Here is a 25,380-nt window from a genome sequence, read left to right on the forward strand (position 1 = left end):
GTGCGGAAGCAGATTCGGCGAGAGCAGGAGCGACAGATGCGCAAACCCTCCGCTAGAAGCGCCTTTGAGCCTGCGTGCATGCTGTGTATGATCAGCACACGCTTGTACAGCAGTTCAGCAGGAGAGGGACTCGCACCGTTTCCCGCTGCCGACAATCTCGCGAAGCGCATGTGCCACGCTGCGCCATGTCGCTACAAACCAGACAGAGCAGCGTGACCACCTTAGCACCACTTCAAAGCAGCGCAAGCATAGCCTCAGTTGGCCAGCAACCGTCCTGAAGCGGCGGGCGATACGCGGTCGGTCGAGGCGGAAGAACTGACGAAGGGCGGGGCGAGAGGGTAAGAGAGGAGTGTAGATCTGTCGAGACGTTGTCTACGGCGAGCAAAGAGCTCCATACAGCAGGTGGACGAGTTGAGCAGCTGGGCGAGGAGGAGAGCGCATAAGTGAGGAGCAGGCCTTCACCGCTCACTCGACTTCGCTGAATCGTGCTCGACGCTGCAGAGACGAGCAACTGCGTTAGGCGTGAGCGCCTCACGCTGCTCGCAACTCCCCCAAGGCTGTGGTCGCCCGTGTCCAATCTCATCGCCAATCTGGCGACTGGACCTCGCCGCTCCGCACGACCAGGCCGACTGCTTCTGCGGGACTGTGCAGGATTAGAAGATGGGCGTATAGACCCTGCAGAAGCACCGCCAGCGAGCACCGCCATGCTCGCATGCTCTCCCGTCTCCCGCTCGATTGACGGCCCTCTCTGGATCGTCGCGGCACGGGTTCAATGCGAGCAAGGGTCTCGTCCGCGAGAGCAGGAGGAAGTAATTTGGAGGTGCTGCACCTGTGTTCGTGCGATCTGCTAATTTCAGAGAACCGCACCCCTGGCCTCCGTCCCGCGACAAGGATGGTCGCTCGCTCTTCCAGCATTCTCTTTCCTTTCAATTCTACGCTACTGCTGTCTGTTTGTCGCCACGTATCCATTCTTCTCCATAGCCTGCTCCGACGATGCAGCACGGGATGCAGGACGTCGAGACAGGCTTCACGCCTCTCGCGCTCGACTATCACGGTCTCGCCCAGACGCCGTCGCTAGACGAGCACAAGTATCGCTCACACGTCCCCTCCGCGCCGCCTGAGCCGAAGGGAATCGCCCGCACGCTCTTCATCGTTATCTTGGGCGGCCTCGCCCTCGCCCTCGCACAACTCGCCGTCCCGGCCATCCTCGTCGCCTACATCTTCGTCGTCCACAATGGCAGCATCTCCGTCGCCAATCGAGCCGTGTACACCACCGCCCCGCTGGGTCGCGTCACGGCTATCGCCAACTTTCTGGAGACTGTCATTTCGCATACCGGTCCGCCGGCCATGGCTCTCTGGGCCTACCTCGTTGGGGCGAAGTGGCTTCGTTCGAGCGTCAAGAGGGATTCGAAGAGTCTCATGACGCCCGTACAGTGAGTCTGCGCCGACGATGCGGCGCATCTCGAGGACTGACGATTTCCTCGACGTAGATACGCTCTCGAGATGAAGCTTCTGAATTCCGCAAACCTCAACAGCATCTTCCGCGCCTATCGTCTACGCATGAAGCTCGATTCGTCGACGCGGCGCTTCAGGAAGAACGGCGTCGCCTTGCCACGCTCCGTCAAACGAACCTTGAGCCTCCTCGTCTGGCTTACGCTTTGGCGCTACGTCGTTGCAGGCATCAACACAGCCTTTCAAGCGACCGCCATTGCCGGACTCGTGCCGGATCGCCTCAGTTCTGGCGTGACGACCGCCTACTTCACCGTCGGGCGCGCGCTCAACCAGACCCGCTGCGACGCCGCCACGGCATCGGCCAGTACCCGTGCAGCCGACTCGTGCGGCTTAGAAAAGTGAGCTTCGGCGACAAGCCCTCGAGCATCGCTGTCACGCTGACGCCTCGCCCCTGCAGCGGCTCGAACAACGTCATGTTCCTCTACATGCCGCAAGCCGAACGAGTCCTGTCAAACTCGTCTACCGTCAACTCAGTTGCTTGGCTGGACGACAACACGGCGATCTTGACGGACCCGACTCTGCCAGACGTCCGCTTTACGGCCTCGTCGCCTGCCATCTGGTCAGACTGCCGCACCGAGACGGCCTTGTGTCTGTGCGAAGGATACGGCAACCCGGTGTACGACGGCGTGAACGCACAAACCTGCGATGTCGGCCCTGAAGCGTGGCTCGCGCTCGACTGCGCACCATCAGTGCGGTTCAATGCGACTGCCTTGCTCAACCGGGTCGAGAGCGGGAACAGTGGGACTTTTCCCGCCGCATCGCTGCTCACAGCCAATGGCTCGTTGACGTCCACACCCGAAGTGGATCCCACCACACGGTGAGCCCGTTCACTTAGCTCGCTCGCCGTACTTTGTTCACTTAAGTTTGCTGCAGAACTGCTTCGCTGGGGATCATTCTGGTCACGCCTACGTACTCAGATGGCGTAGAAGACGATAACTGGGCTGGCTCTACGTGCGTCCTGCTTTTGGCGTCATCTTGCGCCGGACGAGAGCTGACGCCCTGCGTTGCGACAGCGGCTTCTTCCGCCATGGACACAGCGGTAGCTGGAACGTCCTTGTGTGTGACTTGTGGGCGAGCACGGTCGTCTACAGCTACTCGCCTAGTACCGGTTTCTCGTACGTGTCGAGGCAGCCGGCGAGCCCGGAACTGGCAAAATACCTGACCTACCATGCCGAGTATGTTTCGTCGCGCTTACTCCTTTTCAGCAGGGTCTGACGAGGCCTGTCTTCCTGCAGCGTTGGCATCCAAGCGGTCGCTCAGCTTGCGGAAGGCGCCGGTCTCGGAAACTCGAGCGCGTCCTACGTCGACGTCTTCGGTCGTCACCTCAGCAAGTCGGTCCTCTCGATGGCGAGCGTCCTCATGACACCGACTGCGCCTATCAGCGTGTCAGGCGGCGACGTACTTGGCACGGGGCTCAACCTCCCGCTCTTCCTCGCCTACCTGGCAACTTCGGTCGTCTCCGCGTGCGTGCGAACGTCCTGCTTCCTATGTCACTGTACTGAGAAGGTCTTACATCGCACAGCCTGACAATCCTGTTCATGACCGTCTTCATCGTCGCCGCCTGCCTCGGCACCCCTCGCGACCTCCGCCCTTTCGTCAAACCCGTCCAAGCCCGCCTCACCGACTCGACTTTCCTCGCGAACTGGCTCTACGGCAAGTGCACGACCCACCCGAAGCGCATCTACTCGGACGAACCGCTCGACCTTTTCGAGCCGGAGCAGGAGAGCGAGCGACTCGCCATCGAGCCGCGCGTCGACGGCTACGGCTGGAGCCTGCGCCCGTCTCGCCTCTAGGCCACGGCCTCGTCATACTCCTGTTTTCCTCCCACTTGTATCCGACCGATTCGCCTCTTCCTCTTCGCACGCAGGCCGAGCAGCCTCATTCGTGTACTTTTGTAGCGGCTCTGTTGCACCAGCAAACATGCCTGAACCTGTACCCAGGAAAGATACTGACGAAATGCGTGCGAGAGAGATAGAGAGGGCACAGAACGAGAGTGGAGGGGAAAGAGTGACCGTCTATATGTACGTGCAGGGTGAAGGAGCGAAGAGGGCGGCGAGGAGGGGCGCTGTCAAAGCGTTGCGAGCGTAGGGAGGGCACAGATGGATCAAGATGCTGAGGCGAGGGTGGCAGCGAAGGACCTCCTCGAGGACGACCTTCGCAACCTCGCACCGCGTACTCAATCAAGCATGCACGCTGACGCTGCCCATCTCGTACGCCTCCTTGTTCATCTCGTCGCTCTTGGTGCCAAAGTTGTCGATCGTAGGCGGGACGCTGAGGTCGACGTCGTCGGCCGTGACGGCTTCGGCGAGGAGGGTCGCGTGGTGAGGGAAGGCGAGGTTGAGGAGGTAGTAGACGATGACGGCGGGGACGTAGCCGGTGATGAAGCCAGGGGCGTCTGTGAGTGCCAAGAGGGAGGGGATAATGTCAGCTTTTGAGGGCGACACGAGGAAGCGAGGAGGAGGACGTACACCACCACTGGATGTTCCCGATCTCGACGTTCGGATTGATAGCGTGAATCAAGCCCGGAAGGTTCGGCGCCTGCTCTCCATCCCATTAGCGTTTCGTCCCGCTCAACGAAGCGAGACTCGCTCGAAACGCACCACAGTGACCGCAAGCGTGAGCGCCGCACGCCAGTTGACACCTCCCGTGTACTTGTAAATCGACTCGGGGTCGTACAGCTCGGGAACGTGATAGGCCTTGCGCTTGACGAGGAAGTAGTCTGCGGTGAGGAGCGCCGAGAGAGGGCCGAGGAAGATAGCGTAGCCTGTGGATCGAGTCACGTCGCCATATCAGCGCTGGCTCTCTTTCGAATGGTCGTCAACGTGAAGAGAGCGAAAGACCCGCACGCACCCGAGACGAACGTCAAGAACGTGCCCGACGAGCTCAAGATCTTCCACGGCGCCACAGCCCACCCGCCAAGTACCGCAGTGATGAGCTGACCGCGGGTGATGTTGATGTACTTCGGAGCGAGGGTGACAAAGTCGTTGGCGGACGAGATCGAGTTAGCCTGCGCAGAGTCGATGCGGAGGACGTCAGTTCGGGGGCAGCGGATTCAAGGAAAGCCGCGGAACGTACGGTGATGTTGGCGGCGATACCAGCGAGCATCTGCGCGCGGAAGGCTCCGTCAGTCTCGCAAGAAGGTCGAACGTCGAGGAGAGCGAACTCACCCAAGCGAGCGCAGCGAACGCAACAGCCGCGCGGTTGTTCCACTGACTCATGATGTCGAAGCTGTGCCCAATGAGCTGTCAGTCACATGCAGCGAAGGAAAGGGGAGGAAGGGAGACTCACGGCGACCAGTACGCGGCGTCGTTCGTCAAGCCGTAGACGGGGATCGAGGCGGACGCAGCGAGGATACCGCAGATGGTGACGAAGAAGGCCTGCGAGAGGAGGGAATAGTCAGCTGTCGTCGACTTCTCGAGGTCGAGGGGGAGAGCAAGACGCACGGAGAGAGGGATGGCGAGAGCCTGCGACCATTGCGCGCGGTTCGTCGTCGTGTAGCGAGTGAAGTCGGGCGAGTTGACCGCGAGGGTAGCTGTTGCAAACGACGAAGACGGAAAGCGCAGCGAAGTCAGCGCCCCGCTCAAGTTCGCAAAGGCTCAGGGTCAGTCTTCAGCGCACCCCAGTTGCCGCACAGACTCGCCAACCCAAGCAACCAAGCCGCGCTAAAGTCCTTGCCCGTCACCAAGTTCGGCTGCTGGAAGAGCGGTCCCGCGCCGCCTGCGGCGTGGACGAGCGAGCCCATCGTCGCGAGCATGGTGACGGGGACGACGACCGTCTTGAGCAGGAAGGCCCAGCGCAGCTGATTCGGATTGAGAAAGAAGAAGGGGACTGCGAGGACGGGGAGTGGCGGTCAGTCGCGATGGGAGAGAAATGAAGAGAAGGTGGACGCACGCTGGATGAGCCAGAAGAGGAAGTAGGACGTCATGTCGCGGGTCGTGACTGTGAGGATGCACGCGGCAAGGATCAGCGCTCGTCCAAGGAGGGAGACGAAGCGACGAAAGCCGTCCGAGGCGACTCACTTCCAGCCGACTCAGGCAGCTTGTTTTCGATGTTCCAGTACGACGGCCAGATCGCACGGAGGAACTGCGTCATCGCGCTGCCGCCGTTGTAGGTCTGTGAGGCATCGTTGGGTGGCATCAGTCTCCAGTCGCGAGGGTCTGGAGAGCGAAGGTCAGTCGGGCGGGCTCACCTCGACGCCGAACCAGATGAGCGAGAGGAAGGCGCTGCGCCAGACGTCGCACGTCAGAACTCGTGTATCAAGGCGCGAGAAGACGGAACGGAACACACCGCGAGAGGACCGCAAAGAGCGAGAACCAGTATCCCATCGAGGCGCGAGCAGCAACGGGGAAGGGGATGCGGAGGTTGGCGCCGATCATGCCGTTGAGGACGATGGGGACCGAGATGATGACATTGCCGAGGATGACAATTCCTGCGGAAGCGAGAGAAGCGAGATGGAGTGTCAGCTCGTGTTGGCCTGAACCGCAGGGTCTGCTGCGAGACTGCTGTTCGGCGCTTCGACAGGAGCGAGGAGAGAAAGACGACGCGGGAGAAAGAGCGTAGAGGAGGGCCTGGACGCACCGATGGCGTTCGCGCAGCTCAAGCCAAGGGGAATCAGCGAAGCACCGGTCTGCCAGAACGCCGGGTCGAGCGACGCAGCAACCCAGAACGAGAACTGCGAAGCAGAGGACGAACGCGATGAGCTCGGCCGACAAGGCGAAGAGGGACGAAGGGAGCAAAGGCGCGAGGACGCACCCAGGTTCCGTATCCCCAAGTGCGCTGCGCAGGGTCGGTCGTCGGGTCAAGGTCGGCGTTCGTGTAGATGTCCTCGGGCGCGCTGCAAGAATGGCACGATGCAGAGGGGTCAGTGCCGCACCCCGTGACCATCGTCGACCTCGAAGAACAGAACGCACAGCGACGAGGTCTGCTTGGGCAGGACCCAGCTGAACGGCTGGCGTGGTTGGGCGTCGTCGCGGCGGCGGAAGAGGCCCATCTCGCTGACCTTGCTCGGTGGGGACGGAAGGGTGGCGAAGAAGGACGGGAAGCGTGCGAGCCGGTCAGGCGGCGGGAGGGGGACGATGGGCGCACGAACGAGGAAGGAGAGAGGGACAGCGGTGCGGAATGGATCGGCTGCAATCAACGACGCTGAATGGGCGCAAGATGAAAGGCGGGAGGAGGACGAGCGATGCGAAGGGCGACGGGGTCAGTGCGGGCGGTCCGGGCCTGGCAAGGTCCAAGCGGGCTGGGGAGAGGCGTCGGCTGAACGCACGCCGTAAACAGCAACAGCTGGGCACAGTCAGTCGGGCGAGAGAGAGCACGAGCAAGTAAGCTGATGAAGTGAGCGGAACGAGGAGGAGGACGAGGACGATGAGACGAGCGCTCGTCGTCCGCGCGCGGCAGCGGGAAGCTGTGCTGCAAGCGGTAGAGTGGGCTCAGCTTCTCGACGGGCTGCTCTAGCGCACGATCCCGCCGAGAAGAAGCGGAGCGTGGCCCTCCTTAGCGCTCCTCATCCAACCCCGCACCTTCTCTCCATCACAGCACGCCAGCCTGTGCGTCGGCGCCCGTCCTTGGAAGTGCAGTGTGTAGCTGCGTCTGCTCGTCGTCGCCTGCGCCTGTCAGCGAGCCCCACGATGGCGATGGCGACGAGAGGCAGGCCCGCAAACTCGCTCGCCTTTCTTCGTCGGTCGCTTTGACAATCTTCGTCTTCCTGCGAACGAACGTGGTGAATGGCAGAGCGCTTTTGAGCTTGAGTATACCGAGCGAGGAACGCAGTTGGTTCGCAGGGGACGCACGCCGAGCGCCACGAGAGACAAGCTTCGAGGCATGACCGCGAGGACGGACGAGAACGATGGCGAGCATCCGCATCTGATAGGAATGCAATACCGACATCTACTCCAACGCCTTGAGCCTCTCCAACCTCTCCGCCGCACGCTGCTCATGCGTCCTCACGAGCCTCGCGACCCGATTATCCATGTACCACCCGGTCCACCCCTTCCTCCTCCCCTCCTCCTCCGCAAACTTGCGCACCAATTCGTCCCACACCTCCAGGACTAGCTCCGAGTCTCCCTGCGAGAGCTTGTCGAAGGCGAAGAGGATCCAGAAGATTTGGCGGGCGGTAGGGGCGGTACGGGCGCCGAGGTAGGGGAGGGAAGGGTGTGCGGTTGAGGGCGGCGCCGAGATCGAGAGGAAGGACTGGAAGATGGTTGCGAGGTTGTCGAGCGTGAAGGGGTCTTCGGGAGGACTCGCCGCCGCTCCTCGCTGCCCTCGAACCGCTTTGGCCGCAGCCTGCTGCGTCAAAGCCGCGAGGGGCGACGCGTCCCGCTTGAGAGCGTACTGGCTCACCCTCGTCCCTTTGATGAGCGTCTCGTTCACGCTCGCCGCTGGGTTCCCGTAGAGTCCGCCGCCGTGATTCGCGAACGCCTGGAAGATGGGAGAGAAGTGGTGGATGGCGGGCTGGATCGCGGGGTCGGTCGACTCGGAGATGTGTCGGAGGATGCGGAGGGCGGAGCGGAGCTCGCCTCGGAAGGCGAAGGCTTGGAGGAGCGAGGTGTAGACACGGTCGTTGACGGGCGGGGCGTGCACAATGATGCCAGTCGAAGCCGACGACAAGGGTACCTTCGCCGTGTCCGTCGCCGAAGAAGCGAACCCCTGCTTGAGCCAGTCGCGGTCGTACGCAGCCGGCGACGACGGGCGCAACTCGTCGAGGTCGACCGTCGCCCTCGCGCACATCGCCTCGTACATCCTCATCGCCTCTTCAGACCTCCCCTGCTTCGCATAGACCCACACCATCGCCGCCCACACCGCCTCGACCTCGTGTTCCCTTCCCTCCTCATACATCGGCGTCGCGACCGCCTGCTCAAAGTACCTCCACGCATTAAGCAGCGGTCCAGCACGCTTATCCTCGCGCTTGATGAGCTCGACGATGGTCGCGCAGTCGCCTCCGAACCCCTCGTCCTTCATCCTCCGCAAGACCTGGTCGAACAAGTCCCACATCTTTGCGCGGCCGACGACGAAGAGGAGCGCGTTGTAGAGACGTTGTTCGGCGGAACGGTCGCGTAAGCCGGTTTTGCGGTCGCGATGGGTGAGGCGAGCGGAAGAGGAGGACGAGTCGGATGCCGAGGTCGGCTGCTGGCGCTCGAATTGCCTCGTCTCGAGCCACTGCGAGAAGAGCGCCATCGCCCCTCCAACATCCTGCTCCGCCTTGGGCGTCCGCATACTCGCTCCAACGAACAACACAAGCGACGTCCAATCCTTCCCACGCAGTCCCGCCCCTCCACCCGTCAACCGATGCAAGTCGTCGCTCAACCCAGCCATCGAGATTGGGTGCGCAGCGGTGCTCGTCATGGATTGTTGAGCGATGAGTTCGGCGACGACGAGGAGCCTGTGTAGGCCGGTGACGGATCGAGGGCGGGCAGAGGCGAAGATACTGAATGCGCGGCGGAGCTCGGCGAGTGAGAGGACGATCTTGTCGCGGTGGATCTCGTGCGGCGCGCCTTGTAACGCAGGTTCTGCATGTCCGTCCGCGCCAGGATGGGAGGAGGTGAAGAACCCCTCTCCGCCTGCCTCGCCCTTCCCCTCCCCCTCCACGCGCTGTAGAACCTCCTCACCCTCATCCCTCCTCCTCGCCCTCGTCGAAGTAGGATACTCGGACTTTGGCAGCCTCGGCAAATCAGTCGGGTACCTCAGCACCCTCGCAAGCGCAACCCAAACCGAATCCGGTCTCGCCTTGCCCACACCCTCCCTCCTTCTCGCTCGATAGACGGAGGAGGGGAACAGCGCCTTGCGCAGTTCGGAGAGGAGGTGGTTTCGCTCGAGAGTTACGAGGGGGAGGTAGGGCGATATCTGGGACTTGTCGCGCAGGAACGGGCGGGTTGGGGCGTCGGGTGGGATTAGCTCGATTCGGTCTGTGTCTCGTGCGTTCGGGTCGGAGGAGGGAGCGGAGGGAGGGAGGAGAGGGGGTCGACTTGTTGCGCGCCGACTCAGCGGGTAGTCCCGCCGCCTTTCTGCAGTGTCCGACCGAGTACTCTCGCTCGAATTAACCCCAACCAGGTCCTGCCAAGTCGGTAGCGGGTCATCGAGAGTCGTCCTCGAAGTCGAAGCGATGGGGTACGGCGAGGAGGACGACGAGCCAGTTCCGTAGTAGCGCCAGCATTCGCAAGTCACGCTCTGAGCAGCCGTTCTCAGCCTCGGACCGACCATCCCCAGCCAGTCGAGCGAGCGAGGTGGGTTCGTTCGAAGGAAGAGCTTCATCGCTTTCGTCCTGTCAACACCCCTCGCTTGCTCTCACCGCTCCTAGCTGGACTGTTCAAGATGGCTACCCTCCCCGAGCCCTCCCAGGCGTACGCTCCATTCCTCCCCTCCCCTCCCACGCGCTGACACCGCTCCTCCTCTCAGCGCTCCCTCCTCAGCTTCCGACCTCCTCACGCGCTTCGACACAGTCCCCTTGTTCATGCAGTCGCTCCCAAAAGAGCTGGGCGGGACAGCTGAGATGCCCGAGTCGTTGGGGGAGGGGAAGGAGGGCGAGACGAATCCGAACGATACGTTGGCTGCGCTTCAGGCGCTGGCGTACGATGGGGATCCTTCCGGTCCGTCCTTTCTTTCCCTCTCACAAACTCAGAGTCCAGACTGACGAGTGGGACGGACAGAAATCGCGGAGAATTTCAGGACGCAAGGAAACGAACTCTTCAAGCGCCGCAAGTTCCGCGACGCGATTGGGTTCTACACCCGCGCTCTGGACGAGGTAGGGAAGGAGTTGCCTGCTGAGGAGAGGCGAACGTTGAGGTCTAACCGAGCCGCGGCCAACTTGGAGCTTGGTGCGTCTGGTTCCTTCGTTCGCAGAGAGAGGTGAGATACTGAAGGACGGGAGTGACTGGACAGGGAACTACGGCGCGTGTCTGAGGGACTGCTCGCTCGTCCTCTCCGAATCACACGCTTCCTACCCGGACCCTCCCTCGCCCGCTTCGCACCGCACAAGCATGAAAGCGCTCCTCCGCTCCGCCCGGGCCCTTTCAGCACTCGACAAGTTGCCCGAAGCGATGGACGCGTTTGGGAGGTTGAGGATGTTGGAGAAGGAGGTGGGGGAGGGGGATAGTGGAGCTAAGTGGAGGGAGGAGACGGAACGGAAGGTTGAGAGGAAGGAGAGGAGGGAGAGGGAGGAACGCGAGAGGGAGAGGAGGAAGATGGAAGAGAGGGCTGCTATGGTGCTTGCTTTGACGGTGAGTGGCCGACGACTCCTTCTGTCGAGGAGGCGCGAGCTGATGAAGGACGTGAGCGCAGCAACGAGGGGTCGTCTTCCCCCGCCCAACCGCGAAACAACCGCTCTTCTCGTCCTGCCCAACCGACGTCACTCCGCCCCACTTTGACCCAGAGGTCGTCCCACTCACCTCTCTCCCCTCCATCCCTCTCCTCCCGCCCAGCCCCGACGACGCCTCTTACACGCCCTGGCAACCTCCTCCTCCTCACACGCCTCTGATCTTCCCAACCTTCCTCCTCCTCCCTCTCGCTTCTCCTCCGACGCGTGATCTGATCATGTCATTCCCTGAAGACGCGACGTTCGGGGATGCGTTGAGTTCGATGGGCCACGACCCCTCCTCGACGCAACTCTACCTCTCGACTCGACTCGGCCGCGTCCTGAAAATCGGGAGCAAGATGACGCTGGGCAAGGTTCTACTAGGAGCAGGGAAGAGGAACGAGAAGGGTGAGATCGAGGACGGGTGGGAGTTGAAGGAGGGATGGGCGTTGGAGATGGTTGGAGTTCCGAAGGGCGGCGAGGGGGACGAGTGGGTCAAGGGTTGGAAGGAGGAAGTCAAGATGGGTGCGAAGGCGATCTTGTGAATCAACGAACGGCGTCGCATCAGACGAGGGTTGACTTTGGCGGGCGACGAGGGTTGACTCGCGAGGGAGAGAAGGTCGTGCGATAGCGCAATCTCTCGCCTCGTTTGCTCGAGCTGGCAGAGTCTCTGAGCAAGCCTTGTTCTCCTTGTACTCTGTTCGACGCTGCACACCCAGCAGTCTACTCCAGCTCGACCCTTCCCTTCGCCTTCGACGACCCCGTCCGCCCGCAGTCATCCCATCCCGCGCGGTCACGCTCTCATCTCGACTCTCGCTCAGCTGGCTCGCGGACAAGGCTACTGTAGGTGGGCACACTGTGACTCTGTCGACTAGCACACACCCAGCTCACACGCTCGAACGGCGCGCGCACAGTCACTCCCGCCGACACCACCCCGCTCGACTCGACTCGACCTCCGAACAAGGGTCAGTTCGCGCCCTCGCTCTCTCGTGCTGTGTGCCACGGCGAGACTGTCAGAGTGACTGACACACGAAGCTGCACACACCCAGTCATCCAGCCGCTTCGACCCAGTCACTCTCGCGCACTCTGCGCCACTTGAGTCGAGCCCCTTCCTCCTCGGACTCGTCCACCTCGTCGCCCTCTCTTCTCTCTCTCGACCCAACGAACGAAACACACGATGATCTTCCCCGTCACCAAGTCCATCCACGCCTGAACGGGCATTCCTCTCTCCTCCAACCCGAGTCGCTCAACTCCAGCCGCCACTCGGTATCACCGCCTCACCCACCACCACCCACTTACAACTCGCAACCCTGATTCCCTCACCCTTGCCCGTTCAAAGCACACACGTCGAAACCTCTCGCAGACCCTCACCAGTCTGTGCTGTTAAGGCCCACCCACTACCCCCACCTGGTCACGAACCCTTCGCCACTCGACCTTCAACCTCCTATCCTTCGCACTACGCCCACGCCCTTGTTCGGTTCGAATCGAACGTCATTCGTCTTCGATTCGACAGCAAGGACGAGCGCGCTTCGCTCTTGATACGGAGGACTTGAGTCTGCTTCGTCGGTAGAACGTGAGTCGGCGCCTCGACTCGTCCAAGTCTCGTCGGACTCGATTCCTCCGAGCCGAGCTGATTCTTCTTCTTGCGGCCACTTGCAGTCAATCTTCGTTCTACGCCACCATGTCGTCCCTCCTCCCTACCCCTCCTCACCCACACGCCTCCCTCTACCCCTCGGCCGCCGACGAAGCAGCAGCCTACGTCGCGCACGCCTCCTCCCTCTCCCTCCATCCGCAACAACGCTCCCGCTCTCACTCCTCCGTCCCCCTCCCCGACGCCAAACGCCCCCGCTCATCGGCCACCTCCTCCTTCGCAGCGCAAGACTGGACTTCCTCGCGTCCTCCCAGCCCGGCTCTCAAGCCCTGCACTGCAGCATGGACGTCTTCCTACGCCGCGCACCCACTCGCCTCGACATCGACATCCGGATCCGAGGTCCCCCCTCCCCCGCTGCTGCACGTCCAAGCACACTGCCCGACTCCCGCTCTCACGCCCGACGAAGACGGCGACGAGCACCTCGAAGGACGGAGCGGATTCGTCAAGCGCGATGACCTCACCGCCAAGGCAGTGAAGCGCGCGCAGAACTTGTCGACGGCGGGACAAGGAGCGGAGGGCGGCAAGGATAGGTTCGTCAATGGGTTGGTTGGTGAGCTTTTGCGTTTTCTTTTCTTTTTCGCTTGACCAGCGTGTGAGGGCGCGAGGGTGTTGAGAAGCGGCGTGCTTACTGTTTCCCGTTTCTCGCATGCTTTTCGTTTCCGTCTCTCGCGCTTGCCTCCTTCGCTACGTTTTGCTTCTCCTCGCGTGCGCTCACCCGCACACAGGCGCCTCAGTCCTCGCCATCGAATCCATCTGGGGTCCCTCCACCCCCTCAACCTGCACCCTCGCCTCTCCCTCCTCCTCCATCATCCCCCTCTCCTACTTCGTCAAAGAAGTCCTCCGCCGCTCCCGAACCTCCTGCTCAACCCTCCAACTCGCGCTCTACTACCTCCACAAATCGCGCCGCGAGATCCGCGCGGCGGTCAAGAGGGCGGGGGAGAGTGAGGGCGAGATCAAGAGGTTGGAGAGGGAGTTGAAGCGTGGGAAGGACGAGGTGCGCGCGGGGAATTCGAGGGCGCAGGACGCGGCGTATCCGTCGCCGCCTCGCTCGCCCGGACATGAGCTGGACGCCGCAGCGCGGAGGGAGACGACCCAGTCCCTCGGGGACCGGTTCTCCGCCCTCGTCGCAGCTCAAAATTCGCCCGTCCTCTGCGGCCGAAGGATGTTCCTCGCCTCGCTCATCTGCGCCTCAAAGTACCTCCAAGACCGCAACTACTCGAACCGCGCTTGGGCAAAGATTTCCGGACTCGACGTCCGCGAGATCAATGCCAACGAACGTGCGTTCCTCAAGGTTACTGGATTTGGGTTGCACCTCCCCGCCGAGGAGTTCCAGAGGTGGACAGAGAGGTTGGCAGCGCTCAACTCGTCGAGTTCGCCTCTCACTTCACCCGCGACGAACACGACCATCCCCTCGCCCCTCGCGCGCTCAGCATCCGAGTACCACCTCCTCGCCAGCATCCAAGCGCCCCTCCTCGCAGCCGGAACGCGTCCGTCGCTCCCTTCCTCGCGCAAGGTTCTCGCGCGCGGTGCGAGTGCGGCAGTCGTTTACCCCACCACCACGACCAACTCCTCGACGAGCGCGACGACGAGGGAGAAAGGTTTCCCGATTGCGGCGCCGAGGATGGCCTATCGCCAGCCTACCCCCTCGTCTTCCTCCTCCGAGGGCGAGACAGAGGCAGACGAGTCTTCGTCGGCCTACTCGTTCACCTCGGTTTCGGACGGTCGCAAGCTCCGCGCGCTTCCTACTCGTCGCATCCGCGCGCCTGCCGCGGTCACCGCCTCGCCTGCGTCGTTCGTTCCGCAGGCTTGGGCAGCAGGAGTCGTGCCTATGGAGGGAGTGGTGGTCTCGCAAGTGGAGGGCGTCAGGGCGCACTGAGTCGTCGTCGGAGGAGGAGGTGGTCGCTTTTCTCTCGCATCGTACAGTCTTCCTTTTTTTCCTCTCGTTCCTCTTCGACCCGCTTGTGCTCGTGACTCGATGTGTGTACCGTGTAGGACCCACCCTGTACACGCTTCCTCGTTACACGCAAAACCCTCCTTTGCTTGTACTGCGACCATTCCCCTTCCTCTCTTCCTCGTTCCGCCCAGTCCTCCTGATACCGTAACTCTAACTTGTCGTCGTTGCAACAAAGGTTCGCTCGTACACTCACTCTCTCTCGCTCTCTTCGACTCGGTGCATCTCGTCGTTCTGAGGAGCGTTTGTCGAGTTCCTGGCTTCGCCTGCTGCTGTTGGACGGAGAGAGCGACAGGCTGATATGACATGCTTCGAGGAGGATTGGGTGACGGGACAGCGAAGGAAAGGGTAGTGTGTGACACACGAAGGAAGACAAACCGCCTCACAACCTTACGCCGTACAGCATCCCCGCCTGTCTCTTCCGCATCCTTTTCCCGTACAAGATCATCGGCACCATACTCAGATTGACCACGACCGCCAACACCGCACACGAGATCCCCCAGTCCTTGGTTCCCATACTCGCGATCCACGGGTTCAAGGCGTAGTTCATGGCGAAACTGAGAACCATGGCTGGTATGAGAGCCGAGACGAGTTGTGGGCAGTCTTCGGGCGGTGCGAGGGAGGAGGGGTTCTCGTAGGCTGAGAAAGAGTCGAAGAGGTAGTTTAGCGCAGAGGTCGTGCCGAACGAGGAGGCGACGGAGGTGAGACCGAGTCCGGCGATGACGAATGCGGGCCAGGGGAGGGAGAAGTAGGGACCGATGCCGAGGAGGATTAGGCCGACGGGGAGGAGGGGGAAGAGGAGGAGCATGAGCCAAAGCTTGTGTTCGGGCTCGGAGATGCCGCCGTTCCGCTTCGCCATCCAGAGAGTGAAGCGGTCGCTGAGCAAGCCGTAGAGAACGACGCTGTGTGAACGGAAAGGGAGTGATTGAGCGCGAGAAGTAGGAGAGAAAACGGATGAGCGCACCCTGGCGTGGTCAAGGCGGTAGGCGATAGGTAGGCGAGTCCTGTCTGTGCGACGCTGAAATTGTACGGCTGGGCGGCGAGCGTGTCGGCGCTGATGCCGTTGAGGACTGCGTCGGGAAGTCGGTTAGGAAGGTTCGCTAGCCATCTAGAGGTCTGCAAAGGAGGACGCACAATTGTACCACACCTGCATGATACCATACTGCAGCGCCGCAAACCAGACGATCGGGTGCTGGAGCATGACAAGGGGCTGGACGAAGCCTTCCTTGAATGCCGCCCAAGGCTGCGCGTTGACCCTCGTCCCGAGTCGCTGGACGAACGAGCGTTTCCCGATGTCTGCTTCAACGACGTGCGATGTGGCCGAGACCTTTGCGTGCCCTTCTCCCATCGACAGCGAAACCTTGCCGTGATCTGCGGGCTGGCGGTCCATCGCTTCCTCGTCTCCCTTGTCGAGGATCCGCTCAACCGTGCTCGACATCGTCTTGCGGTAGAAGTTCGTCTCCTCCATGAAGAAGAAGCAGAAGATGAATGAGCCGAGGCAGAAGATGCCGGCGAAGTACTGCGAGTCGGAGGCAGGTCAGACGAAAGGTGGCGAGGGGGAGAGGAGAGCTCGACCCACGAAGACGGCCTTGTAGCCGAGTCCTTCGCTGATGTAGGCGCCGAGGAGCGGGGCGATGAGGGCGGCTGTTCAAGCGAGAGAAACTTAGTCTGCGTCCTCTGGAGCGGGCAACAAAGCGGGCGCACCTCCGTACAGCGTCGCGACATATGCGCCCATTGGTGTAGCTCGCTCGTGCGCGAAGAACTGGAAGCAAGAGCAGGTTCAGCCTCAAAGGAAGCGTGAAAGAGGCGAAGAAAGCGCACAACTTGGGCAATGGAAACCTCTGTCGCTGCGAATGTCGGCCCGTTACTGAAACCGAGGACGACACATTGGACCATCCATGATGCGCGACTCTTGATATTGGCCATCCAGACGCAGCAGCCGGCGGAGATGAGCATGGTGATGAGGTACAATGGTCGCTTGCCCTGTGTGACGCACATTCGTCAGCGACGGCGGATAACAATCATATAGAAACTAACGCACAAAGGCATTGCCAAGAGACGAGGTGATGAGCGGCGCGAAGCCGACGAGGAGGTACTGGACGCCGACGCCCTGGTTCAAGGCTGCGATAGAGATGCCGGTCGCGTCGCTGAGGGGTTCGCAGATAGAGAAGAGTGCGCTCTGCGCGACGGACATGCAGAATGTGTAGAGGATGATGCAGAAGAGCGAGAGGAGCTTCCGCCAGCGGGACCACTGTGAGGGTGTATAGCTAGTCAGCCCAACGTCGGCCGGGCAATCGAACAACTACACGCACATTCAGAGGGTCATCTGGGTGCGACGATGGCGTCGGCACGAGAATCAAGTCGCCAGCAGAGTGCAGTTCAGAGCCGTCTGGGTCGAAGAGACGGATCGTTCCCGGCGCCATCTCCGTGTCGTCGCCGTGCTTCAGCAGTGTGGGGAACCCCATCGTATGCGAGTCGCCAGTGTTGTGCGGAGACAAGCAGCGAACACCACGAAGCGGATGCGGTGGGAGGGAGGGACGAAGCGTTATCGCAACTGAAGCGGGGACAGCGGCAAGAGATCCGTCTGGTTGCCCCGCAGGAGGGCGGCAAGGCGAGCATCACTAATCTAGCGTTGAGCAGGCTGGCGGTAAGCGAGTGCAAGCGCGCGAGGGGGACAAGGAGGAGGAGCCGACGCCGTCGCCGACCACCTGCGCCTGCGGCTCATCCTAATCTCGCCGGACGGACAACGGCGGAGCTCGTTCGCACTTGCACACGCTCGCAACTAAACTGAGCTCCTCGCGTCGGCTCATCCCCGCAGTCCTCCGCCCTGCGGACATCGTGTTTCGCGCTCTCCGCCTCGCTGAAGACCACCCAAAAGTGCGACGCCTTGTAGCGAGACATTGGGTATGAGATTGACAGTGTTAGAGACAAGAAGGAAGGCAGGAGGACGAGATACCGACCCAGAAAACAATGCTAGAGGAGAGAGAGAGAGAGAGGTCCGACTATAAGGCAGGGAGAACGTCCAGCGAGTTAGAGGGGGGGATATGAGGCGTGTCTAGCGTGATGGAGGAGAGCGTGAGGTGCGTGATGAGAGGCGGAGGAGGGTAGTGTCCGAGGAGAGAGGCAAGTGTCTGCGAAAGAGGAGGGAGGGAGCCGGCTGGCGAGTGGAGGGAGCGTCTAGAGGTCGAAGTCGAAGTCGAGCGAGTGCGAGTCTTCGTCGTTGCGGTGAAGGAGGCGCGCCCATTCGAGGACGAGGCGGACTGCGCGGTCACGCGAAGGTCGGCAGTCAGTCTCCTGCTCCTCGCAAAGCAAAAGAAGAGCTTGTGCGCGCGAAACGTACACATGTAAGCCGCCATATCCTGCTTGCGCCAATGATCCCGCGCCCAATGCTTGCCCGCCAACCCGATCTTGTTCGCCAACTCGTCGTGCGAACCGTGTCCCTCGGGCGTACCGTGGAAGAACGTCATGATGTCGTACAAGTCCGAGTAGTCGACCTTGACGGGGACGTAGCTGCGTGAAGCGGAGGTGAGCAAGCAGGAGGGCAAAGGAGGGGGAGAAACGCACTGGAGCCATGGCTGGACGCGGTCGGCGTACCACTCGGGGAAGAGGGTCGACTTGAAGACGCAGGCCTTCATCGACATGAGGCGGTGGAAGCGTCCGGACCAGCCGTTTCCGTCGACGTCCATCACGTACTTGTACTGCGCGGAGAGTGTGAAGCGTGAGCGGGCGCACGAAGAGACGGAGGAAGCGCCACGCACCTGGTACGCCTCGTTGAGACCCATCGTGTCGCGGAAGTCGATGAGCTTGTTCATCAAGGCGCACGTCTCGGGGTCGCACTGCACCGGCCCTCCCGCAAACGCGACGTCCATGTACGCGCGATTGAGGCCGTTGACGTTGTACGTCTTTTCGCGGATCGCACCGTCGCCCTCAGCCCAGAGGACGCTCTTGGTCCCCTCCTTGTCGTTGGCGAGGAAGTGCAGACGGGCGCGCTGCGAGTTCTTCCAATCATTCTGGACGTAAAAGTCGATTCCGGTCGTCGATCCACGCCACATGAGCATGTTCTTCGTCTTCTTATCCCAGTCGGGCTCGTAGCCGATGTAGGTGTCCGAGTACTGCTCGAGAGGCGTGACGAGGATGTCGGAGTGGACGTTCGTCTTGGCGAAAGTGAATAGAGGGACGAGCGGGCCGGGATCGGTACCGGAGACGGAGGTGAAGCCGTGCAGGTTCATGTTCTCGGGATGCTGGCAGATGTCCATGGCGGCCGAGTGGTCGTAGATGTACGACCTCGCAGGCGAAGTCGACGGCTTCTGCTGCGTCTCGCCATAAGCCTTCTTGTACCGCGCGACGAGCTCTTCGGTAGGTGGCGAATCCTCGCCGTTCTCCTCGATCTCGTCGAGGACGGCTTGCTCGACCATCCGGAGCGCAGAGTCGGGAGGACAACCGATAGCCCAGTTCGACAGGCGGACGTCGCTGTTCTCGAGGTAGTCGGACGGGCCCCAGTCTGCGGGCGCTCGACAATCAGAACGTTGACTTGCGGAAAGAGGCATGGAAGCGGCACGCACACTCGCCCAACGCAGCCAACTCGAGCATCCGCTCCTTGTGGAAGACATCAAGCTGACAAGCCGGCTGGTCATGCCTCGTGAACGTAAGGTTGACATCGGGTACATGAGCGCTGAATCGCGAGATGAGGTCCGAGAGGTCCTTGGCGCGACGGAGGAACGCCTGCTCGCCTTCTTCCGTCGTCTTGCCGTCCGTCACTTTGATCGTGAACGTCTCGGCGCGCTCTTGCATCACGCGGACGCGGTGGGCGAGGTCTCCCGGTTCGCTACGGGCAAGAAAAGCGTCAGTTTCACGGAAGGAGGCGAGAGAGAGAAGCGGAACGCACAGCGCCCAGAACGGCTGCAAGTCGCGGTGAATCTGGTCGTACTCGTCGACGAGGATGACGCGATTCGCCTTTGCGTACGCCCACCACTTCTCGAAACCCCTCGGCGGGTTCCGCTTGTACCTCCTTCGGTACTCGTGCACGGCATCCTTGAGCGTCTTGCTCTGCCGCTGGACCTTCTTGTTCCACTCGATCTCGGCGCGCTTGATGAGTGTGAGGATGGGATGAGGTGCGGGCGGTTCGGGGAAGGAAGAGAGCGGCTCGACGAGCAGTTGACCATTGGGGTCGAATTTGTGAGGCGTGTCGAGGCCCGTGTCGGGCAGTCCGAAGTCTTCGGTCTCGACTGGCGGAGGGGGAGGGACGTATTTCAGGTCGTTGCTGCCGTCGTCAAAGTTGAGATAGTCGATAAAGCCCTGCAGTCGTTCGGGCAGTTCGTCGGGGAGGGGTACGCCCGCTTTCGTCAACGCCGAGTGCGCCTTGGACCGGTTGTCGTCCGGCAAGACGATCAATACGACGAGGACGGCGAACAAGAGCGACCCGACCAGCCGTGGCCGCTGCCGCCAGAACGCGACGAGTCGACCGCCTCCTCCTCCCGCTCCAGCTCCCGGTGAATCTGCCCCGCCCCTCGCGCCAGGCCGTGTCCGCGGATGCCGCCCGGTCGAGCCAATCATGGGCGTGTCGGGCTCGACATAGTGCGGGAGGAGAGGCGCGTCGTCCGGTCCGTTCCCCATCGTCGCGGGAGCTCCGTTGGCGGCAGCGGTGGTTGCGCGCTTGCCCGCCCGTCTGCGGGAGCTGAATATGGAGGGAGCCAGGTCTGATCCTGTGTGTTCGCGCGCGTCTAGGCTGGGCGAGTGGGCGGACGAGGACGACGAGACGGTGGGTGAAGCAGGGCGGGTCGAGGTGAACGGCGACGAGGGCCGCGAGAGGACGGCGGTCGGGAGGAGAGAGGCCAGCTTGGGCGAGTCCTTCTACAGCTTGCTGCTCAGCTCTGACACAGCGTAGCAAGGGTCGTGCGCTGGACGAGAACGACGAACTCGCTCGCTTCCCGTCTCGCACAAAGTCGCGTCCACAGCGCGTCTTCACTTCAGTCGGAATCACGAGCAGCAGCAGCGTTGTCCACAGTGCACAGGCCTCGAAGGAACGCACAGAACACTCGCAGGCTAATGCGCGACATCGCCAGCGACGTCCGGCGTCGAGAGACGTCTTTTTCGACCTGAGAAGGTAACGACGTACTCCTCGTCTCGCCGCTGTAGACGTGCAACGAGGACTGCAACGTCGGCAAAACGTCGTTTCCATGACCCGGAACACGCCCCGACACACGCTACGCCGCACCAGCCCTTGCGACGGGCACATGCGCCTGCTGCCGCTCCACCTCGACAATCTTGTGCGTCAACTCGAGGTCGAAGATGTACGTCTCGACAGTGTGCGTCGACCCGTTCTGGCACGTCCAGATTGAGGTTGTCGCGGGAGGAGGAGGGGTGTCGGTCAGGCTAGCCAAGCCAACTGGATAGGCTTGATACTGCCATTCGTACGTCGCACCTGCAATGAAAGCGTCAGCGGTGAATTGGATGATACTCTCAAGGATGTAGGTGACGCACCGTTCCTCCTCACTGTGAGCCCGTAAGGCTGCCGAAGATCCGACCGATTCCCCGCTTGCCACTCCCTCGCCCACACCGACTGCCTCCCAACGTGCGGCTGGTCCATGGAGTGAGGCCGCAGAACATAGGCCGGACAAGCTAGGTGCACGACTGGGTCGCGGGGTCCTTGAGAGGGGGTATAGCGAATGACCCAGCCTTGACGATCGAGGTTCTTCTTGCCTGACGCCCAAGTGACGGCGACTGAAACGGCCGGCAGGATCCATTCTGCGTGAGTAAACGAGTTCAGCACTATGCGTAAGATGCAGCAACAAAGACTCTCACCTTTCTGACCGTGCTCGTTCATCCGGACGAAGACCTCTCCGTGTTCGGCTCCTCCGACTCCCCATCGATCCAGTCCTGTATCCTCGAGCCGGGCGACCTGTAACCTCCATATGTCTTGCACAGTCTTTGCACTGCCCAGGTCGCCGTCCTACGGAACGGATGCGTCAGAGAGAGCGGGACAAAGCTGATGCGAAAGGCTCACGTCTGTCGGATTGTAAGGTCGGCAACCGGGATAATGTATCCTCGCCCATGCAAGCAGGACCTCGGCTTTGTAGGCAGCTGCGTAAAGAAGCGTTCGTCAGTCCTGGCGCCTTTCAGGGTGTTTGCGCAAACGCACCATAATCACTGTGTTGGGCCGGCGCCGCTGCGGGCTGTGGATGAACTGGACAAACCTCAGGGTCAGCGCGCTACTTGGTGCAAACATCCAGTCAGAGCGAACGGACCTGAGCCGTGCGGACTGAGGAAGTAGTCCCTCGCCTCCTCAGTCGAACCGAATTTCGACTCGATGTGCGGTCGTGGATGGTTTGACATCCGAGTAAGCAGGCTGAATAGTTGACTGGATGAAGCTCGCAGAGGACGGAAGGGAGAAGCCAGCCAGAAGCGAGCGTTGGATGGCCCGGAGTATCCGTGGAGACAGGTTGCGCGAAGACAACACCCGATGAGGCTCCGTCCCAGCCAGTTCCCAACCCGAGCGACAGCGTTCGTTACGAAGATAGCGACGAGCTGAAGGAGGAGCCTCGCTGGACCGCCGTCGAGCCTGTCGAAGCCGAATCCAGCAAAGCAGGGCGACCCGCGCCCGTTCGTCCCCTTGCAAGCGATGTGCCCGGTCTAATTCTACGCGCTGACGACCTCGCCACTCTTGACTTCCTTGCCCGTCTTCTTGATCTTGGCGAGGACGTCGTCGTAGGGAACTGAAGAGGTCTTGACGATGACTTCTTGCTTTTCGAGCGAGACGTCGTACGAGGAGAGACCTGAGGATAGCGAGACTCGTCAGTTGTCATCACCATCACTTGCTTACGTCTCTTCCGGCCCAAAAGAACGGTGGCGGCGAGACGAGCGGAGGGTCGAGGATGCTGACATACCTTCCGTCTTCTTCAGCACCCGCTCAATCGCACCCGAGCACCCTGTGCAAGTCATGACCTGTCAAACAACCCTTCACGCGTCAGCTCAGCTCAAAAGCGCAGGCCCAGAGGCGACGCACAACGTTGAACTTGTAGGTCGACTGAGGGTGCCGAGGTGGGGTCGAGGGAGGCGAGAGGAGAGCGCGAGAGTCAGCGCCGGCTGACAGACAGCATTCAGCAGGTTATCGCACCTCTGCCATCCTGCAAGCGAAGCTTCTAGCGGTGTGAGCGAGTGCGGACGAGGGAGAGAAGCGGGCGCGATGGCGAAGAGGGGCTCGTCCTCAGCGTACTGGCTCATTCGCAGCGCCAGAGGAGACAAAGAACCCCATCGACGATGCTGACTGCTCCCATAGCACAATGCAGCCGCCGCAGTCTCCCGCGCCGTGTCGAGGCCAACTTCGAGACTTCATCACCTCGTGGACCAGGGATGGCGATGCGCGTTCCGGAGGGGTTGGCTGGTCGTTGAGCGCATGAACTCGATATGCCGAAGAGGCTCAGCACCGAACGAAACGCCTAGAGGAAGAGCTCGTAGCGTGAGAGTTCTCCTCTTCCTCCTACGCACTCTCGCTCCCGTGCTTCGAAGCTGGGAGTCTCTCTGAGCTCCTTCCTGCGTTTGTACTGACCACTGGAAGTATTCTGACCGTCTGGAACCCCCAGACTCGTGCGTTGTCCGACTTGCTCCTCCTCGTGCGACCCGCTTCTTTCGCTGCTCACGCTCGCGCTGTACCGCTCTGGGTGCAGCTGAGTACACTGTGCCCTCTGTCGCTTACGCTGAGCTCCCTCGCTCTGCGCGAGCCCGTCGGCGTCGACATCGCTCCCGCCTCCAACGGTCGTTCGCCTCTCTCCTTCCTTCCCTTCACTCGCTCGCACCCAACCACGCTTGCGGGCCTCGCTCTTCGTCTCGTTCGCCTGTATCGACTCTTCTCAGTTGCTGGGTGCGTCTCGCACACCGTTCCACGCCCTCAAACGCCCGCACCACCGCCAACTGACATCGCTCGGACCCTCTTTTGCGCAGTCAACTCGCCCTCGCCTCCTGCTCGCTCGCCTCGCTCCCAGTAGCCCTTCGAAAGCCTCATACACCTCGCACTCGCTCGACGCGAAGCCACCGGAGCCCTCGCCGACCTCGCTCGCCAACATGAAGACCTCGACCGCCTTCGTCGTCTCGCTCGGCCTCGCTTGCCTCCCGCTTGCCCTGGCTCACGGTGCGTACAGTTTCGCTGAGCTTTTCCAGTGATGGCGGCGCACTCAGACCGAAGCTGACTCGACGCGATGCGCCTGCTTGCGTGCGACTGACAGCCCACTCGCCGAACTCGCATCTCAAGCGCAACCTCAAGCGCAGCCCGCAGTATTACGGCTCGGGTAGTGCCTACGGCGGCGCTATGGGCGGCATGGGCGCAATGAGCGAGATGGGCGGGATGGGTGGCAGCGCGATGTTTGAGCAGGCCTCAGCGTCCGACAGCATGGGCGTGGGTATGGGTATGAGCGCCTCGCTCGGCATATCCAGCATGAGCCAGATGCCTACGCCGACCGACTCGACCATGGGCGCTGCCAACTCCGCGATGGCGACGATTCAAGGCGCGATGGGCTCGATGGGTCCTTCGCTCGACATGTGTGTCCAGCAGTGCATGGCCTGTGCGTGCCCTCCCTCCATCCTCACGGTTCTTCCGAGCTGACGGACGCGTCGTATGCTCGCAGCGAACGGCTTGTCGTGGCCTTCGGGCGCCGCCAGCGCCGCTCTTCCCGCGCTCACCGGCACGCCCTCCATGATGGCGCCGATGCCTTCCGGCGCCGGCACGATGGTCAACGGCTCGCTCGTCGGTGGTCCTGGTCAAGTCGTCGTTGCGCCCAAGAAGGGAGACTTGGTGCGTTTTCATGGGTGGAACGAGTTGACCTTCCTAAGCTGACCTCGAGACTCGCTCGTTTCCCTCACCTGTGACGACTACAGCGCTTCGTCCCGTTCAACACGGTCGCGAGTCCCGGCCAGACCATCGAGTTCATTTGGGGTGCCGGGGTGAGCTGTCTGCTTTCGACCTTCGCACGCGCTCGTACTCACCGTCTCTTCCTCGCGCTACAGCCTCACACCGTCACGCAGTCGTCGCAGCTCAGCATCTGCAACGCGACGCAGCAAACTGGCGCGTTCAAGAGCGGCATGCAGCAGGCCGGCTTCCAGATGCCGCTCACCGTCAACGACTCGTCAACCATCTTCTACTACTGCGCCGTCCCGAACCACTGCCAGAAGGGAATGGTGCGCCGCGTCTTCCTCCCCCTCACGCGACCGACGGAAAGCTGACCTCGTCCGCCTCGACTCACGCAGTTCGGCTTGATCAACGTTCGTCTAGCGTCGCTCGCGTCGCGCTTGTCGCTGACGTCCCCCTCTCGCGCGCAGGGCCAAGTCTCGCTCGACGGCAAGAACACGTTCGGCGAGTACATGAACGGCTGGGCCAAGGCGTAAGTTCAGGGCTGACTTGGCCAGAGGCACGAGTTGACTTGACTCTCTCGCTTTGCGCGACGCAGGAGTCAGGAGAACCAGGCCCTCCTCGACATCACGATCCAGATCACCTCCGGCAACAGCGCCGCCGCTAACTGGGGCGAGTCGCTTTCGGTACGTCCATTCCTTGCTTCTCCACCGAGCTTCGCTGACGCCTTCCGCTCCTACGCCGGCAGACCGCGCAATTCGAGTCGTGGGCGCTCCCGTGGGCCATGCAGCAAATCATGTACACCCGCCAGTACTTCGCCGAGAACCCTCAGCTCCTCGCCGCGACCAACGGTAATGCGACTTCGACTTCGACGTCGGCCGTCTCGAACGCCGGCTCACCCGCCTCGACTGGCAGCGCTGCGTCCGCCTCGGCCACCGCGTCGATGAGCAGCGGCGCCGCGTCGTCGTCGAAGACCGCCGGGTCGCTCGCTCTCATTGCCGGCGTCGCTCTCGCCCTCCTCGCCTAGCCGGTCTAGGTCTCCCTCTCGCTTTGCTTCGCATGTTCCTTTCCCTCTCGTTCCGCATGATTTGTGTCCTTCCACTCTCTATCGCTTGTTCCGCCGCCTCTCAATCTGTCTCGAG

At 61.8% G+C, this 25,380-nt stretch overlaps 10 protein-coding genes across 10 annotated transcripts; 4 read left to right on the forward strand and 6 right to left on the reverse strand.

Annotated features, from left to right (window-relative positions):
- Nucleotides 1-993: 993 nt before the first annotated feature.
- Nucleotides 994-3,305, forward strand: RHTO_06781 (uncharacterized protein; the record flags this gene model as incomplete). The annotated part of the gene is made up of 7 exons (XM_016420440.1): nucleotides 994-1,433; nucleotides 1,491-1,850; nucleotides 1,910-2,329; nucleotides 2,386-2,463; nucleotides 2,526-2,687; nucleotides 2,748-2,975; nucleotides 3,035-3,305. 7 exons carry the CDS (start codon nucleotides 994-996, stop codon nucleotides 3,303-3,305), a joined length of 1,959 nt encoding a protein of 652 aa, XP_016274841.1.
- Nucleotides 3,306-3,692: 387 nt separating this feature from the next.
- RHTO_06782 (NCS3 allantoate transporter) lies at nucleotides 3,693-6,502 on the reverse strand (the record flags this gene model as incomplete). The annotated part of the gene is made up of 16 exons (XM_016420441.1): nucleotides 3,693-3,907; nucleotides 3,981-4,050; nucleotides 4,113-4,276; nucleotides 4,363-4,519; nucleotides 4,588-4,617; nucleotides 4,680-4,740; nucleotides 4,801-4,889; nucleotides 4,956-5,044; nucleotides 5,131-5,340; nucleotides 5,404-5,451; nucleotides 5,532-5,625; nucleotides 5,702-5,735; nucleotides 5,800-5,941; nucleotides 6,091-6,184; nucleotides 6,265-6,346; nucleotides 6,423-6,502. 16 exons carry the CDS (start codon nucleotides 6,500-6,502, stop codon nucleotides 3,693-3,695), a joined length of 1,659 nt encoding a protein of 552 aa, XP_016274842.1.
- An 896-nt stretch (nucleotides 6,503-7,398) lies between these two features.
- Nucleotides 7,399-9,759, reverse strand: RHTO_06783 (uncharacterized protein; the record flags this gene model as incomplete). Its single annotated transcript, XM_016420442.1, has 1 exon — nucleotides 7,399-9,759. One exon carries the CDS (start codon nucleotides 9,757-9,759, stop codon nucleotides 7,399-7,401), a length of 2,361 nt encoding a protein of 786 aa, XP_016274843.1.
- A 60-nt stretch (nucleotides 9,760-9,819) lies between these two features.
- On the forward strand, nucleotides 9,820-11,343 carry RHTO_06784 (40S ribosomal protein s7; the record flags this gene model as incomplete). Its single annotated transcript, XM_016420443.1, has 5 exons — nucleotides 9,820-9,848; nucleotides 9,904-10,094; nucleotides 10,155-10,322; nucleotides 10,387-10,724; nucleotides 10,786-11,343. The coding sequence occupies 5 exons, from the start codon at nucleotides 9,820-9,822 to the stop codon at nucleotides 11,341-11,343; spliced, it is 1,284 nt and encodes a 427-aa protein (XP_016274844.1).
- A 1,136-nt stretch (nucleotides 11,344-12,479) lies between these two features.
- RHTO_06785 (G1/S-specific cyclin Pcl5) lies at nucleotides 12,480-14,325 on the forward strand (the record flags this gene model as incomplete). The annotated part of the gene is made up of 2 exons (XM_016420444.1): nucleotides 12,480-12,999; nucleotides 13,175-14,325. The coding sequence occupies 2 exons, from the start codon at nucleotides 12,480-12,482 to the stop codon at nucleotides 14,323-14,325; spliced, it is 1,671 nt and encodes a 556-aa protein (XP_016274845.1).
- Nucleotides 14,326-14,782: 457 nt separating this feature from the next.
- Nucleotides 14,783-16,865, reverse strand: RHTO_06786 (major facilitator superfamily protein; the record flags this gene model as incomplete). Its single annotated transcript, XM_016420445.1, has 8 exons — nucleotides 14,783-15,302; nucleotides 15,365-15,470; nucleotides 15,535-15,919; nucleotides 15,980-16,044; nucleotides 16,105-16,162; nucleotides 16,222-16,383; nucleotides 16,442-16,651; nucleotides 16,713-16,865. 8 exons carry the CDS (start codon nucleotides 16,863-16,865, stop codon nucleotides 14,783-14,785), a joined length of 1,659 nt encoding a protein of 552 aa, XP_016274846.1.
- Nucleotides 16,866-17,577: 712 nt separating this feature from the next.
- On the reverse strand, nucleotides 17,578-20,013 carry RHTO_06787 (glycosyltransferase family 90 protein; the record flags this gene model as incomplete). The annotated part of the gene is made up of 6 exons (XM_016420446.1): nucleotides 17,578-17,660; nucleotides 17,741-17,910; nucleotides 17,965-18,098; nucleotides 18,159-18,901; nucleotides 18,963-19,225; nucleotides 19,286-20,013. 6 exons carry the CDS (start codon nucleotides 20,011-20,013, stop codon nucleotides 17,578-17,580), a joined length of 2,121 nt encoding a protein of 706 aa, XP_016274847.1.
- A 590-nt stretch (nucleotides 20,014-20,603) lies between these two features.
- Nucleotides 20,604-21,732, reverse strand: RHTO_06788 (uncharacterized protein; the record flags this gene model as incomplete). The annotated part of the gene is made up of 6 exons (XM_016420447.1): nucleotides 20,604-20,821; nucleotides 20,881-21,144; nucleotides 21,202-21,349; nucleotides 21,404-21,480; nucleotides 21,539-21,583; nucleotides 21,645-21,732. The coding sequence occupies 6 exons, from the start codon at nucleotides 21,730-21,732 to the stop codon at nucleotides 20,604-20,606; spliced, it is 840 nt and encodes a 279-aa protein (XP_016274848.1).
- A 303-nt stretch (nucleotides 21,733-22,035) lies between these two features.
- RHTO_06789 (iron/copper transporter Atx1) lies at nucleotides 22,036-22,522 on the reverse strand (the record flags this gene model as incomplete). The annotated part of the gene is made up of 4 exons (XM_016420448.1): nucleotides 22,036-22,172; nucleotides 22,284-22,341; nucleotides 22,403-22,423; nucleotides 22,514-22,522. 4 exons carry the CDS (start codon nucleotides 22,520-22,522, stop codon nucleotides 22,036-22,038), a joined length of 225 nt encoding a protein of 74 aa, XP_016274849.1.
- Nucleotides 22,523-23,457: 935 nt separating this feature from the next.
- RHTO_06790 (Blue (type 1) copper domain containing protein) lies at nucleotides 23,458-25,265 on the forward strand (the record flags this gene model as incomplete). The annotated part of the gene is made up of 9 exons (XM_016420449.1): nucleotides 23,458-23,524; nucleotides 23,619-23,954; nucleotides 24,018-24,184; nucleotides 24,268-24,333; nucleotides 24,397-24,567; nucleotides 24,637-24,651; nucleotides 24,709-24,770; nucleotides 24,837-24,924; nucleotides 24,987-25,265. 9 exons carry the CDS (start codon nucleotides 23,458-23,460, stop codon nucleotides 25,263-25,265), a joined length of 1,251 nt encoding a protein of 416 aa, XP_016274850.1.
- Between the last annotated feature and the right edge of the window lie 115 nt (nucleotides 25,266-25,380).

The sequence above is a fragment of the Rhodotorula toruloides genome, assembly GCF_000320785.1.
Source record: "Rhodotorula toruloides NP11 unplaced genomic scaffold Scaffold5, whole genome shotgun sequence".
NCBI classification, from domain to species: domain Eukaryota; kingdom Fungi; phylum Basidiomycota; class Microbotryomycetes; order Sporidiobolales; family Sporidiobolaceae; genus Rhodotorula; species Rhodotorula toruloides.